This window comes from Piliocolobus tephrosceles, chromosome 6, assembly GCF_002776525.5.
Source record: "Piliocolobus tephrosceles isolate RC106 chromosome 6, ASM277652v3, whole genome shotgun sequence".
Lineage (NCBI taxonomy): Eukaryota > Metazoa > Chordata > Mammalia > Primates > Cercopithecidae > Piliocolobus > Piliocolobus tephrosceles.
The window spans coordinates 161,645,801-161,662,594 of NC_045439.1; the positions used below are offsets into that span (position 1 = coordinate 161,645,801).

The following is a 16,794-nucleotide window of genomic DNA, read 5'->3' on the forward strand; positions in this document are numbered from 1 at the left end:
TTGCAGACCTGAAACTGTACCCATTAAACAGCTCCCATTTCCCCTTCTCTAGTCACTGGAAACCAACATTGTACTTTCTGTCTCTTTGAATTTGACTACTGTAGGAGGCTTATATAAGTGGAATCATAGTATTTGCTCTTTTGTGACTATCTTATTTCACTTAGCATAATGTCCTCAAGGTTTATCCATGTTGTGGCACGTATCACAATATCCTTCCTCTTTAAGGCAAAATAATATTCCATTGTCTATGTATACGACATTTTTAAAATTCGTTCATTTGTTGATAAGCACTTGAGTTGTTTCTACCTTTTGGCTATTGTGAATAAAAATATTAGCATAGCTGTTCAATCTGTTTAAACCCCTCCTTTTAATTCATTTAATTTACACCCAGACGTGGAACTACCGGATCATACGGTAATTCTGTTTTTAGCTTTTTGAGGAATCACTCTACTATTTTCCACAGTGGGTATATCATTTTTCTTCCCACAAACAGTGCACGAGGATTATAATGTCTTCATATCCTGGCTGGCACTTGTTATTTTCTGTTGTTGTTGTTTGTTCGTTTGTTTGTTTTTGTTTGTAATAGTAGCCATCCGAATGGGTGTGAGGTGTTATTTTGCGGTTTTGATTTTTCATTTCCCTAATAACTGATGACGTTTTCATGTGCTTATTATCCGTTTCTATATTTTCTTGGGCGAAATGTCTGTTTAAGTTTTTTGACCGTTTAAATCAGGTTCGTTCGTTGTTGTTGTTGAGTTGTAGGAGTTATTTATGTATTCTGGATATTAACCACTTAGCAGAGATACCATTTGCAAATATTTTCTCCCACTTAATGGGTTGCCTTTTTACTCTGTTGTGCCCTCTATGCACAGAAGTTTTAAATTTTGTTACAGTCAAGTTCATTTGTTTTTCTTTTGTTGCCTGATCTTCTGGTGTTATATGCAAGAGATTGTTGTTAAATCCAATGTCAAGCTTTCCCCCAAGCTTTCTTCTGATAGTTTTGTAGTTTTAGGCCTTACAGTTAGGTCTCAAATCCATTTTGAGTTAATTTTTGTGTATGGCGTAAGGTAAGGGTCCAGCTTCATTCTTTTGCCTGTGGATATCCAGTTTTCCCAGTACTGTTGGTTGAAAAGACTGTCCATTCCCCCATTGAACGGTCTTGGCAACTTTGTGGAAGATCATTTGTCAGGGCTTAGTCTTGAGTCTTTGAGTTATAAACCTTGAGCTGCCTGAGGCCAGTCTCCTTTCTGGCTTCTACTGTCAGAGCCACTATTCTAGTGCTTCATTTACGTTAGCATGACTCTGCTTAAAAGAGCATCTGCGGGCACAGTGGCCCACACCTGTATTCCCAGCACTTTGGGAGGCCGAGGTGGGCAGGTCACTTGAGGTCAGGAGTTCGAGACCAACTTGGCTAATGTGGTGAAACCTTATCTCTACTAAAAACACAAAATTAGCTGGGTGTGGTGGCAGGCGCCTGTAATCCCAGCTCCTTGGAAGACTGAGTCAGGAGAATCGCTTGAACCTGGGAGGCAGGGTTGCGGTGAGCTGAGATTGCGCCATTGCACTCCACCGTGGGAGACAAAGCAAGACCCTGTCTCAAAGAAAGAAGCTTCTACTAAAAGCTCTTCATTTTCCTTGGCATTTTGCGAGTGTGTGTGTGTGTGTGTGTGTGTGTACACATATTGCAAACTCTTACCTCTTACACCCTTCGTTGCACTGTTGCACTTGCTACATTTGCTGCTTCTCATTGCAAGCAGTTAAGGCCTTATGTTTGTTGGTTCTTTTAATTTAATGATATAAAAAGCTCTGGAAGCCCAAAGTCTAATAAGTTGTATGAAACAACCAGAAAACTCTCTTGCTGAAAGTAGGTCCATAACCAACTGACTTAACACCCTTTGGTATCGCATAATCAAAGGTTCTGCGGTGTTTGGAGATGGAACACTTGTTGAATCCAATAATTTGAAGAAAGATGCTACCTCATTTCCATTAGTAGTTAGCAAAGCTTACTCTAAAATGAAGAATACTCCTTTTATGAAACTTAAGCACTGTATATTTAGTGCATGGAATGGAATGTGTTGGGGCGTTTTCCAAAATGCCAACCGCTCTTGCAGCTCACATGACTTGGCTGTACTGACAGACGTTGTAGGAGTTGGTTCAAATTCATTATCATTGCTTTCATTACGTGACGGTCTGGGGATCACTGCCCAGGGCACAGACCAGTGGATGTGCAATTTTACAAGAGACTGAGAGCTCAGAGCTGCCATTCATTGTTTCAAAAGTAGAGTGTGGAATTCCATTTGTGAATGTTGAGTTCTTCAGCACAATTGAAGGAAACACATTGACATAATTGCATAGACGACACTCTTGTTTCTATAGAAACCGTCTGTTTCATGGGGAAGGGTTCAGGAGTCTTGTTCATATTCCTCCTGGGCAGAAATTTTCTGGAATTGGCTCTGCCCCATCCTTTGTCAGTCACTGAGTGCAGAGTGAAGGGAATGTCCTCCTTTTGGAGGACACCAGCCTCCGACTCAGAGGTCCGTGGGCTCAGCTGTCTCATGATCAGGCTTGCTCAGTTCTTTTGCTGCCATCAAAACAGAAACTGGTTTCCCTTCAAGCCAAATGAGCCAGGGCAGCCTCTGACATACGGCATTAGAGAGATCAACCTGTGACTATATAAATGTTAGGCCTTCATAGTTGAAACAGTAATTGTTTGACTTACTAACATTCCATTGTGTTTTGAGTTGGATTTAAACTCTGTGATGTCTGTGCGTATGTGTATCTTTAAGTCATGTTGATAACAATAAATAATATTTCTCATTTTTCATTGGTGTATAGACTCACCAGAACGTTGCCTTGAGTTGCTTTGCTTTGGAAGGATAGCTAGACAGCTGTGTGGTGGACGCGTAACCCAACAACGTTACCGACATTGCTCCTGTCTTGTGTTGAGCTTTATAGCAAAACTTTGACATTAAATTACTCATGCAGTAGCTCACCGTGTATCTCCTATCTTTGCCATAAAAATCAGCTTAAGTAATGTTACTATATAGCTTTATAGTCTTCTATGACTGGCAACTTGCAATGTATAAATATTCTATTTTCCTGGAACTGCAAAGATACAAGAAAGAATCTCTCGTCCTTGGAGACTTTTGAAAAGAAAGGCAGGCAGGGCTTGAATTATAATTACAAGAAAAGTCCCAAAGAAAGCCCTGCCCATGTGTGTTTCCAACATGTCCTTGTGTTGCTACGTATGAGACTTTGGGACTTGAATATGCTCTCCTGTCTTTCTCCGGCACGAAGTATTAACATCCATGTATTTTTCTCCACAGTAAAACCGACCGTAATTGACGTTGACATTTATGTTAACAGCATTGGCCCTGTGTCATCAATAAACATGGTAAGAAGCTCCTTTATTTTCTGATCTAACGGCTGTTGCACCTCTTCTTGTTACATTCTCATTGTGGATTTCTGTTTGAGATTTATCATGCAGGTTTAAAATTCACACTGACTTCTTAAATCTGTAGCACTTATTGGAATATTGAAAGTGGTAAAAAAAAAAAAAATGAAGAAATAGAGCTTGTGACAGTAGTACCTTTCCACTTTTAGTTTCTTCTTTCATGATCCAAGAGACCTGTCTTGTATAGTGTTTCTTAGGAAAGGATTCTAGATCACTCAGATTTTACTTTCGTCTTCAGTTTGGACTTTGAGAGTAAATAAACTGCCTCTGCTTTTTAGTATGGGATCAAATATGTGCTTTCCCCGAGTAGGCTATTCCCACAGGCTTGTAAGCAAATTAAGCTCAAGAACTATTGGATGTGAAAGAAGTCCTTCCCTGTGCGAAAGTACCTGGCCATGAAGCAAGTGTGGGGATACTGGAATACATTAGGGTGAGAGCCTTCCCTGGTGGGCTGAAGGCCACAGTCCACCTGCCAGCAAAGGGTTACTAGGAGTCCCTAGGATCCCCGAGCAGGCCTGGCAATTGCAGCCCAAAGCGTTGTCAGGAACTGCCGCCTGCAGAGGTCCTGCCTGTGCTCCCTGGTGCACATTTGCTCCTGATCCGGGGAGACATATGAGGCCGAGGGAGGGGAATTGCCAAAATGCTGACTTAAATGTCTTCTTTTCATTGCAGTGTTCTGTGGATGGAAATAACCCCTCCAAAATTAGTAGCAAAATCATTTCTTTTCATTGCCAGATTTTAAAAGTGTTCTTTTCTCTGGTGATATAAGGGTTCCATGCAGGGGTAAAGTTATATTTATGGGTGATTCACTTAAAAAATCTCCATATCATCCCTAAACTGGAGCAAAGAAGTGGAATGAATAAAGGAGAATTATTTCACACAACCTATGTGCTGCAGATGGCTGTATATTAAAATCAAGTTGTGGATGTAATATTGCCTTTTCCTGATACACCATTATTCAGTTGACTGCATAGAGTAACCCTTTCTTATGTATGTTTCTTGTGCTGGAGTTTTATTTTCTTGCATTTGTTCCACAGCCGTTTATTCAACACCTTTATGTCTAACATGTATCTATGTTTAACACTCAAAGAAGAAGTGCCTTCCTGGATATATGGTTACAGAATTATTTCAGGAATAGTCAATTGCATTTGCACATAAAGGGATTTTCATGCAGGTCTTTAGCTTTAGAATTTACTTTGTGCCTTGTGTTAGGCTTTGTTATTAGAATCGATGGGAATTTTCATGTGGAAATCACAGGCTGCGGAGAAGGAGGCCTATTGAATGACAGGTTCCTTCAGGGTGATATGGCCTGCTGCAGGAGTGGAAGGGACTTCTCCAGTGAGGTCCTCTTCATCTGAAACTTGATGGATAGGCGAGTTTGCCAGGTGGGATAGAGTTTGAAGGTCCTTGGTGACACAGGAGGACAGACTGCGTCACACAGCTGGGGAAGAGGGAGTGATGTGTGGAGAGATCCCTGGAGGGGCACACAGAGGGAGCCGTGACCGAGGCCCTGAAGCTGCAGTTGATAATCGGACCTTAGCCTTCTCTCCGTCCAAAACAGATCCCTGCATTTGGAAACCATGAAAACCTTTTCCCATCAGAGATCTGAGCAGGTCATATTTCATGAGATTGGTTCAAATCCAGCCCGGGTGCGTTGGCTCACGCCTGTAATCCCAGCACTTTGGGAGGCTGAGACAGGTGGATCATGAGGTCAGGAGTTCGAGACCAGCCTGGCCAACATGGTGAAACCCCGTCTCTACTAAAAATACAAAAAATTAGCTGGGCGTGGTGGCGGGCAACTGTAGTCCCAGCTACTCAGGAGGCTGAGGCAGAAGAATCACTTGAACCCAGGAGGCGGAGGTTGCAGTGAGCCAAGATCGAGCCACTGCACTCCAGCCTGGGTGACAGAGCTAGATTCCATCTTAAAAAAAAAAAATCAGTAAGATCACTAGTCAGACCCCTCTCTCCCTTGAAAAACACAAAAACTACACGATGACACAGAGCTCACATTAGGGACTTGATATCATGAACTCTGATTCTTCCCTGTGGGGCGAGAAACAACCTTAGAATGGCCGGGGGCGTCGTAAGCCCTGGGTCCCAGAGAAGAGCACGTGTGCACCAGCGTCCTGCTCATCTGGAGGCTGACACAGCAGGTTTCCAAGGCTGAGCTGTGGCAGGATGTGGAGTAGAAAGCTTTCTTCTATTAACTGTCTCATTTGTAAAACTTGCCCTGAATATTTTGAAACATCATGTAGTCCAGTTGGTTTTCTTTCTAGCATGACTCTCTACCCTGCTGAAGGGGTGGGGAGCCAGTGTGGCTGCCTGCTCCTGTGTGAGTCGGAAGCAGCTGACGCTTGCAGCCCTGGGGAAGCCGAATGCTAACGAGTGCTTTCCTCTGCAAACAGCGCCCAGGCTGTTGTCGGTGCTCAGCAGGGATGGCACTGTCTGGGCCACTCCGGAGTCTGATTTCCTGCGGAAGACACAGCGTACTACTAGCCTACCCTGGCTCAGCAAAGCATAGAGGGCAGGCAAGGATTTGTTTAAAATGCACACATACACACTCATGCACACACACAGGCACACGCACACATATGTGTGCACACATGCATCACACGCACGCACACAGGCACGCACACAGGCACACACACACACACGCTAGCACATTCACAGGTTTAATTCCCATGTTCTCCTTGCATGAGTTGCTCTGTGTCTCTCTCTGTTCCTTCACGCACATTTGCCATGCGACCAATGTGAGGCCCCGTGCTGGGTGAAGGTGAGACACGAGGAACCAAGGCCTGCTTTGGTGGGGCGAGTCTGTGGATGGGCTGAGTGCCAGAGTGGCGGTAGGTTCCCTTCTAAGCAGCCCAGACGGAGCTGGCAGGCTCTGGCTGGCCTGGGGGAAGTTTCAAAGCCCTCAGGAGGCAGGGGCCTCGGGGACCACTTCTGGAAGAATGAGTGTTTCTGACCTTTGCGCTGGGAATGCTTTGCTGGGAGATCGGAATGATGAGGGCGTCTGACGTTGCTGAGCGCATCGCATAGACCTGCTATGTCTGTGAAACCAAACAACGTAATTTTCAAAGAAGTAAAGGGCTTAAAAACGAAACACAGATCTTAGAAAAAACAATAAAAATGTAAAAGTAGAGACCTGACTGTGTAGGTGGGTACTGGGGATTGAGTTAGCAGTAAAAAGGAATATAAGAAAGTCTAAAACAATCAAAGAATACAAGATGGGATGAGGCACACTTTAGAGGTGCAGACAGGGTTTAAGGATGTAAATTTGTGTTGGGGGTTTGACCACAAAGGCAAAGCCTGGTAAAATTACGGCTTCTTGTCCACATAGTCATTTAACAATCAATGAAACAGGGAGCAATGACTATTTCATCTCCTTCCTCCTCTTCTTCCTCCTCCTCTCACACTTTCTGCTTTTTATTGATATTATGAACACTGAAGATTCTGCCTCAGACATTCCTTCTGCCGAGTGGAAATGAAGTTGCATCTCAATCTATTGTTTGATAGATTATCTTTGTCTTGTTTATACTGGAGCTGTGTGTGCTTTTTCTAGTTATGGAGATTAGAAACAGGACCGGGGAATACTCCGTTACATGAAGCTTTCGTAGCCCTCTGCCTTTGTCACTGCCGCACACCTCAACGTGCAGCAGTCATCATAGAAAGTGTGCATGGTTTGTTTCCACATGGGAAGGCTGCATGCAAGGGAGCTTGTGAGTTTATTTTTAAGAATATCCACTTCAAGCAGCCTTTTAGGCAAGCAAAGAAGAAAACCAGCATTCTGACACTTACTCTGTGCTGTTGACCCCAAATCCTTTCATCTTGACAGGACCATAGTGGAGAAGGTATTGACCTTTCTGCTTGTTTGTGTCCAGTAAGCGGAAGCTTGTGGAGGAGATCTTAGAGCAAGGTTCTGAGTGGGACCTGCTTGGCAGCAAAGCCCTGGCTTGGTTTCCTAGTCAACATGGACACATGGCAGCTGAACATACCTGTAGGGGCCCAGCCTTAACATGGAGCTCAAGACACAAAGGGTTCAGTGCGATCCAGTGTTAGGATTGCTTTTCTGTGCTTTTTTAAAATAATAATTAAATTAATACATTTTATTTTTTGAGCATTTTTAGGTTTACATAAAAATCGAGCAGAACGTAGAATTCCCCTGTATATTTTCCTCTGCACACACACACACACACAGACACACACACACGCACAGATACACACACACACGCACACATACACACAGACACACGCACACGCATACACACAGATACACACACACATACACACACATACGCACATACACGCAGACACACGCACACGCATACACACACACATACACACACAGACACAGACACAGACACATACACACACATACACACACACACAGACACACACACACAGATACACACACACACGCACACATACACACACACACGCACATACACACAGACACACACATACACACAGACACACGCACACGCACACACACACACATACACACACATACACATACACACACACATACACATACACAGACACATACATACAGACACACATACACACACATACACATACACACATACACACACACACACACATATACACACACACATTATTAACGTCATGAATTAGTGTATTGTGTTTGTTACAATAAATGAATGCACCTTAATCCATCTTTATCATCCAAAGCCTATGGTTTACATTAAGATTCACTCTTGGTGGTGTTTATTTTATGGATTTCGGCAAATGTCTAGTGCTGTGTATCTGCCATTATAGTATCTTACAGAGTAGTGTCACTGCCCTTGAGTTCTCTCTGCTCCAGCTGTTTATCCCTTCCTCTCCCCAGACACGGGCAACCACTGATATTTTTACTGTTTCCATAGTTTGCTTTTTCCAAAATGTCATATACTTCAAATTATACAGTAGGCAGCCTTGTAAGATAGCTTTTCTCCTTCATTTAAAAAAGTGCTGATACTAATTCATCTGAGGAAATCTAAGACTTGTAGTGAGTCAGTGTGATGTGCCTACAACGTGATCATGAGTTACCGGAAATTAATGGGACGGCTCTGTGGATTGGGGGACAGGTCCGGCATCACCACAGTATGTCCCATTATATGATATGAAACCTACACATTTGAAACTTAAAAGATGACCTGCAGCCGGAGAAATCATAAGAGAACACGTGAAGCCTCTCAAACCTTATCTTAGCTCCGTTCCACTTGTGGCTGAAGCTTTAAGAAGTGAAGTCAGGACACCAAGTCCTGATTAAGGCCTGTGGAAGATAAATTCCATTTGGTCATTACTGGAAGATGAGCTGTTGCTTTGTGGAACTTTTCTGGAGTTATCTAAACTCAGGAAAGTTTAAAATAAGTGACAACTAAAGCACCATGGTGCCCCCGACCTTGTTTTGTGTTTCTTTGCATTTCTCCTGCATAAAGTTCATAGCAGTTTTTGCATCTGTAGTTTGATACCTTTCATCAGTGTTTGATAAAGAATGGCTGTTATTTCTTAAAATATTGTTTTGGCACCATTCTAGGACTCTGGTCATGTGAAGGTTCCATGCTTCTCCCAGGACCCACTTGCTTTTATGCTTGTGCTATTTTTTTTTCTTCCTTTGCACTCCATCTTTCAGCATACAAAGTCACTCTTCATCTCTGTCCTGTGATCTTTTAAAGCTGTCTGTTGAGTTCTTGATTTCAATTACTATATATTCAGTTCCAAAATTTTAAATGTGATTCTTTCTAATGTATGTCACTTCTCTGGTGAGATTCTCCATCTTGCAATCTGTTTTCTGGAGCACATTAACCATTAAGTCCCTGCTGCCGTCTCTGGTTCCATTTCTAATGTCTGTTTTCTTGCTGCTTTCTATTACTTGGTATGCCTGATGTATTAGTCTGTTTGTATTGCTGGAAAGGAATATCTGAGACTGGGTAATTTATACAGAAAAGCGGTTTATCTGGTTCACAGTTCTGCTGGCTGTACAAGCGTTGCACCAGCCTCTGCTTCTGATGAGAGCCTCAGGAAGCATCCAGTCATGGCAGAGGTGAAGGGGGAGCCAGCTTGTCAATGGTGAGAGGGAGCAAGAGAGAGGAGGAGGAGATGCCAGGCTCGTTTAAACAACTAGATCTCTTGTGAACTAACAGTGAGAACTCACTCGTTACCATGAGGACAGCACTAAGCCATTCATGAGAGATCCATGTCTATGACCCAAATACCGCCCACCAGGCCCCACATGCAACAAGGGAATCACATTTTAACATGAGATTTGGAGGGGATGAAACATCCAAACCATATCACCTGGCGATTTTCATTGTGTACAAAGATTCGTAGAGGCATTGGGTGGTTTTCCCTTGCCTCTCTGGAGGTCTGAGCTGGCGTGGGGCTGGCCTGCAGTCTTGCTGAGGCTCCACTGGGCTCTGGTTCCCCTACCTTTCTGCATAGTTCCCCAGAGATCCCAACTGAGGGCCTGGAATGTGTCAACACCAAAAAAATGCTGAAAATACAGCCCTTCTTTTTAAGCCATTTTTACAATTGTTTTTAAACCTCTCATGTTGTACAACTTAGTCAGGAAATGTGTCGAGAGCATAACCAGTGTTGGTTGACTTTCTTCTCTAACATTCATATTCCCTGAAATGGTGGCCCCTCCTTTTTTGACTCCTTGGCCAGTTTTTTCCTCAAGCTCTCCTGGGTTCTTCATTCTCTCTGTGCAGGTTTTCACATTATGTACCCTGTCAGAAGAAGACAAGTTCTGGGGGGAAGTGGCGTGCAGGAAAAGTTTACCATGGTGAGCCTGCTGCCTCTGTTTGTGGCTTCTTCAAATGGATTTTTGCTTAGCTTTCTTGCTAGCTCTTAGTGAGAGTGCCAGTCTACTGCACGCTGTCCTGTCCTAGCCATGCATCACTGGTTTGGAAATTTAAGTTTAGGTGGAATAAGGATTGATTCTGGATAGCTAGCAAGGAAGTAAGTTGGAGCAGAGTCAAAGCAGATACAGTCTGACTGGGAGATTTTTTTGTTGCTTTGGTAACCTCCTGAACTGCCTTCAGATTAGCAAAGAAGACGATTTTCTAGGGTCCAGTGTTTTCAGGTTTTTCCTATAAAATAATGAGGCTTTGAAGGACACTAAAGGATATTAATTATGTATTTCTTTTAGCAATATTAGCTTTAGATGAAAAAAGCATGTGGCCCTTATCAGTTGTTTAAGAGAATGGTCTTATATATGGTTTTAATATTATTTTATGCAATGAAAACTATTTCATTTTCCACTTGAAAAATGAAAAAGTCTTATTGCTGTCATAGATGTTTTTGTAGCTTTATGCATTAATATAGTATATAGTAGATGTTCAAAAAGGATTGTTGTTCCTATTCTTGCTATTTTATTACATCCTGTAAATTTTGTGAAACTTTCAGTTTTGTGTCATCCATGAATTCTCCCCTCAGTGTTCTACAGAACTCTTTGCTATTCACAAGTGCAGCCTTTGGACCTGAGGAGTTGGCATTACTGGCAAGCTTGTTAGAAATGCAGAGAATCGTGCCAAACCCCAGATCTCCTTGGATCAGAATCTGCATTTTAACAGGATCTCCAGATCATTGTCATCCACCTTAAAATCTGAGAGACACCATCTAACTCACCATGACTTCTCAGTATGAAAAGCATACACAAGTCACCCTGCATGAAAACATACATGCCTGCTTTGGTGCCTTAATTTCATGTTTTCTATTCCTGAAAAGCATACATCTCCTCTGACTTTGTGGATCTCCTGTCATCCTCTTTCTGCAGAGTTGGAGAATAGTCTGTCACTGAAGAATTCAGGCTGCGCATGTCACTCAGGGCCAGCTTTCTTAATGCTCTCCTTTTATCTTGGGTCAAATTAAGAACTCTGCCCATGGCCACATGGTCAGGGTGTTATTTATTTTATTTTAAAAAGGAAGTGAAAAAATAATACCTTTGCACATTAAGTGTGTGTATTCAAGATTTGGTTCATCCCTGGAAGAATAACTCTTTCCACACCAATGACAATAGGAACAATCATAGTTAAGATGTACATGTTAGTCAGTAAAACAGTCGAGTGATAACCTGGAGGAGCCACACAAGGTGTGTGAATGATCTCTGCAAATTACAAAAAACATCTACAAGAACAAGAAAGAAGAGAACATTTAAAGGCTTTTGAGCCTGAGATCCACCGAGTCTTGGTGTGTGGCAGATGCCCATGAGCCCTGGACCAAGGCCACATGTCTTTTTGATCACTCACCTACCTGAAACATCCAGTCCAGAGGCCCTGGTAAATATGCGTCAAGTGAGTGAATGGATCACCGTCCTTGTCTCCCTCTGCCTCTCACGTGCATGCCCGCTAGGCTGTTTTTCTGTGTGAACATATACCTGCTCTACGTGCCTGCACGCCACTGTCTTCAGGTCACAATTTCCTTAGTTAATGGACATCTCTTCTCCAGTAGTCTTAGCTAACACTGTGTCCAGGGCTTCTGCTGTTGGGAGGATGTAATCCTGACCTTAAACCTATGAGGCCATGGCTGTCAGCACCTAAGCTCACAGGTAATGGAGCGACACAGCTTAGGAGACTCCTGTGAGAGTCCACAGGCCGTCCATCTGGAAGATGAGGGGACCACCACGCACACGTCTCCATCCCTGGAAGCAGACGGGAACCTGGGTGGGCTTGGCTAAAAGGCACGTCTGACGTGTAAAACTGCTGAATTTTAAACTCACACTCCGTGTCCTCTTTTCTCTGTCCTCTGGTGTCTTAGAACTTCTCACCATTTTATACAAAATGTCATTCGAGATGCCACCTGGTAGGTTGTGGTGTTGTCCATTGTAGGAATGAATGGGAACTTTTCAGTGATTTAGGGACACTGAGATGTCGGCAATCATGATAAGATATCGGATCTTTGTTAGCAGCAATCTCATGCACTGAGTCCTTCAACTGGGTGAATAGCTTCTTATGTTCCTTTCATCTTGAGCTTTTGCACTTCGATTGGATATTTCACAATTGATTTTCCTCCTTCTTCACAATGTGAGCTACATAATGTACCTCTGACTAGAGAATTGTCTTTATGTTCCACAAAACGCCTTTTGCGGAAAGGTGGGGCTGTTGGATTGGGTCCCCTATTAGCACATTTGAAGAAACTCTCCTGTTTCACCTTGACCGGTTTGCTGCAGGCCCCTGCACAGGCCCTGCTTGCTTAGAGACGGAGCCACGTGGATTTTGCCACGGCTGGGTGTGCGCGGACAGCGGGATTGGAGAAGGACAGGACGAGGCACCGTTATGGGCCCCATGGGGCGGGGGCTGGCATGCATCTTTCACAGAAGCCCCTCGGGCAGCTCTGTGGAGGGTGGCAGTGGGGGCTGGAGAGGCTGAGTTACGGAGATGTGAGGGGCAATGTGGAACTCTAGGGTGAGAAATGGTGAGTTCTGAGTCTGAAGATTTGCAGTGGGCTACAGAAGAGGGTGTGGATTCGAGAAATAAACCCTCCAAGACATGAATGACTGCACATAGGCATTGAGGAGTGGGAGAAGTCAAGGGTGACTCACATCCTAACAGTATTTGCTAATCCAATAAACAAGACTGAGCACCTGCTCTGTGCGAGATGCTGGAGTGCATGATGGGAACACAGCAGGGAAGGGAATGAATCAAGCTGTGCTGCCCGTGAGGCTTCAGTTTCTTTGAGGTAAGACATCGAATAAACAACACACACACTGTTGTTTCAAACTGTGGACATTTCTATAAAGAAATTGGTTGGCCGGGCGCGGTGGCTCAAGCCTGTAATCCCAGCATTTTGGGAGGCCGAGACGGGCGGATCACGAGGTCAGGAGATCGAGACCATCCTGGCTAACACGGTGAAACCCCATCTCTAGTAAAAAATACAAAAAACTAGCCGGGCGAGGTGGCGGGCACCTGTAGTCCCAGCTACTCCGGAGGCTGAGGCAGGAGAATGGTGTAAACCTGGGAGGCGGAGCTTGCAGTGAGCTGAGATCCAGCCACTGCACTCCAGCCTGGGCGACAGAGCCAGACTCCGTCTCAAAAAAAAAAAAAAAAAAAGAAATTGAACTCCTGGGTGTGGCCACCCCATGCAGGTTTCCTTGCATGGGATTTGGGCCGGGCGGGAGAGGGGAGGAAGCTTAGACTTGAGAGCTCCCAGGTGCCAGATCACAGGGGAGCCCTGCAGATCATTGTGAGGGGACTGCATTCTGTTCTGGGCTCAGGAAGAAGCCTACGCAAGGTACTAAACAGGGAAATTGTGTAATGTGTTTCACTTTTAAAAATAATGCCAGCCGGGTGCGGTGGCTCACGCCTGTAATCCCAGCACTTTGGGTGGCTGAGGTGGGTGGATCAGCTGAGGTCAGGAGTTTGAGACCAGCCTGACCAATATAGTGAAAGCCCATCTCTACTAAAAATACAAAAATTAGCTGGGTGTGATGGCACACACCTGTAATCCCAGCTACTCAAGAGGCTGAGGCAGGAGAATCACTTGAACCCGGGAGGTGGAGGTTGCAGTGAGCCAAGATTGCACCATTGCACTCCAGCCTGGGTGACAGAACAAGACTCCGTCTCAAAAATAATAGTAATACTAATAATGCCGTACACTGCCTATGTGAGGGGTTGAAAGGCCAGCCTTCCCTGACCTCAGATCCTTGGAGACAGCAAAATACAGCTATGAATCTTGTTGACAGAGCCCTTCATGGGTTGAATTATGTCCCCCACAAGATGTATAGATTGAGTCCCATCCTCCAATTCCTTAGAATGTGACTTTATTTGGAAATAGGGTCATTGCAGATTTAATCCATTAAGGTCACTCTGGAGAAGGGTGGCCCCTACTGCAGTGTGACTGATGTCCTTGTGAAGAGGGGAGATGTGGAGACGACTCACACGCTCACAGGGAGAACGCCATGTGAAAAAGGAGGCAGAGATCAGGGTAATCCTCTATAAGCCAAGGAACACCAAAGATACCAGCAAATACCAGAAGCCAGGGCAGAGCCCTGGAGTAGCTTCTCCCTCACAGCCCCCAGAGAGCACCAGCCCTGTCGACACCTTGATCTCGGCCTTCCACCCTCCAGAACCTGGAGAGAATACGCATCTATTGTGTGAGCCCTGGGCAGTGGAGCTGCCTTACCGCAGTCCGGCATTAGCACTAACACAGGCCTAGCCTACATTTCGCAGGTCTTGTCCATATATGAGAGATTCTGTAAGAATTGAAGAAAGAGGAGAGAAACACAAAGGGTGGCTCGACAGTCAACAGGGACAGGTTTATTTTAAATAAACCTGAGAGGGGCGACTGAGTTAGGTCAGAGGCACTCTCTTATAGACTAAGAGTTTGTAAGGATTCAGGGTGAGAAAGTTTATCAGAGGCTTGGGCTGCTTCTGTGTCTCTTTGTTGAGCCTATCTGGGAGGCAGAGTTGTGTGTCTCTTCCTGTACATCTTTCTGCAGCTGCAGGCATATCCCCTGAGTCTGCTTTTAGCTTTCCTATCTTAGTGCACCTGAAGGGCAAGGAAAGTGCTTAGTAAGGGCCACTGTTTTACTGGGGCCAATTGAATGAGGGTGAAATTTGGCAGTTATGCAAGAGACTTTCCTCCCACCTCGCTCTGTGCCTGAGCTGTCTTATCTGTGTTTTACTGCCTGTTCTTTCTGGCTGTTTGTAGTTAGAAGAGAAGTGATTTCCTTGAAATGCAGGAGTCTAGAAGGGAGCTGGAGTTTAAAGTGATGGTGTTTTTCCGAGGTGATGGTGCCCCTCCTCTGTCAGATTCCTACTTTCCTCATGCCACTGACTTGCTGCTTGCCTGGGAGGCTGCATTTCACCCTTGCCCTCACTCCGTCCCCAGCATGCAGGGTCCCAGCCAGGCTCTGGCCAGCAGATGCAGGGAAGAGCGTGCAACATCCCTCTGTGTACAGCTGCTTAGCAAGGCTGAGAGCTGTCCCGGTCGGGTCCTGGTCCATGCTCCGTGACTAGTACCAGAACAGCCCGTCTCAGTCCAGTTGGCCACTGTAACAAATACCTTAGGCTGGGTAATTTACGTACAGCAGACATTCGTTGCACACAGTTCTAAGACTGGAAATTCCAAGATCAAGGCGCTGCCAGGTGCAGCGTATGGTGAGGGCTGCTCTCTGCTTCTATGGTACTTCCTGTGTGTCCTCACATGGTGCAGGGGACATAAATGTGAGGGACAATCTTCCTTCGTGTCTTCAGGGTCTCTCATTCGCGTCATTCTGTACCGAGGTCTCATTACTCCCCAAACCCAGGCATTCTTTTGAGGCATCCAGTTCCGAGGCTGGGAGTTTGATGAGTTTCTCGCCTCTCCTGTCCAGTGGCAGGTGTGCCCACCACCCTGGTGCTGCTCACCACACTCTTCCCTGGCACCATGCTCTTCTCCTGGACACCGCCGGCTTCCCTGCCCTGTGTTAGGGTTGGCAGAGCCTGAAAAGCTGGGAAAGTGGCACAGACTGTGTCAGTCCCTTTCCCACGCTGTGAAAGACCTCCTCACATTCTCCAGGATCGACCAGGCTCTCGGGGCCTGGGGCACGTGGGAACCATGCAGTGTGACCTCTCAGGGCTGCAGGAAACCCTGCCCCAGAAAGGCAGAGGGTAGGGGGCAAGTGCAGTGGGGAGTTGGGGATGTCAGAGTGACAGCAGAAGAGCTGGAGCTCGGCCATGGGAACGTCAGCAAAGAACCGTCATGAAGAAACTGACCTCCCGAGAGGGGGAAAGGTGTGCCACTCTCCCCTCCTGGGTGGGGCCTGAGGAGATGTGTGCCATGAGCAAGGTGGCACCCTAGCAAAGAAAAGCAGAGCCAGTGGAAATCAAACCAGTGATGGCACATTTTATTCAGGACTATTGCAAAGGGAAAAAGAGACTCCAGTGAAGAGCTGGGCTGGGCTCCGTTCCAATACAGCAGGGACGAGTGGGCGTTGGTGGCTGAGGAGCAGAGGGGGTCAGCGGCTGGAAAGTTACTCAGAGGAGATGCCGAGCCTGTGGGCAGTTCTGGCCGAACCAGCCTACAGGGGTTCCTGCTGAAGGCGGGTCAGCATGGCTCTGCGGGGAATTCCTGCCGGACTGACTGAGCCAGGGTTCTTGCTCGTGGGCCTAGAAGAAGGACCAGCGCCTGACTCAAGACTGGCCAAGCACAGGATCTTTGTTACCCTGAGGACAGGATGTGACTAGGACGGGATTTTTGTCACCCTGAGGACAGGATGTGACTAGGATGGGATCTTTGTCACCCTGAGGACAGGATGTGACTAGGACGGGCTCTTTGTCACCCTGAGGACAGGATGTGACTAGGACGGGATCTTTGTCACCCTGAGGACAGGATGTGAACTAGACGGAGCTAGACCA

General features: G+C 45.5%; 1 protein-coding gene across 1 annotated transcript in view; it reads left to right on the forward strand.

Annotated features, from left to right (window-relative positions):
* GABRG3 (gamma-aminobutyric acid type A receptor subunit gamma3) overlaps positions 1-16,794 on the forward strand; it is a 558,654-nt gene that overhangs the window by 52,714 nt on the left and 489,146 nt on the right. Inside the window, exon 3 of the mRNA XM_023190437.2 lies at positions 3,327-3,394. Coding sequence (XP_023046205.1) covers positions 3,327-3,394 — 68 coding nt within the window. The remainder of the gene's footprint in view (positions 1-3,326; positions 3,395-16,794) is intronic.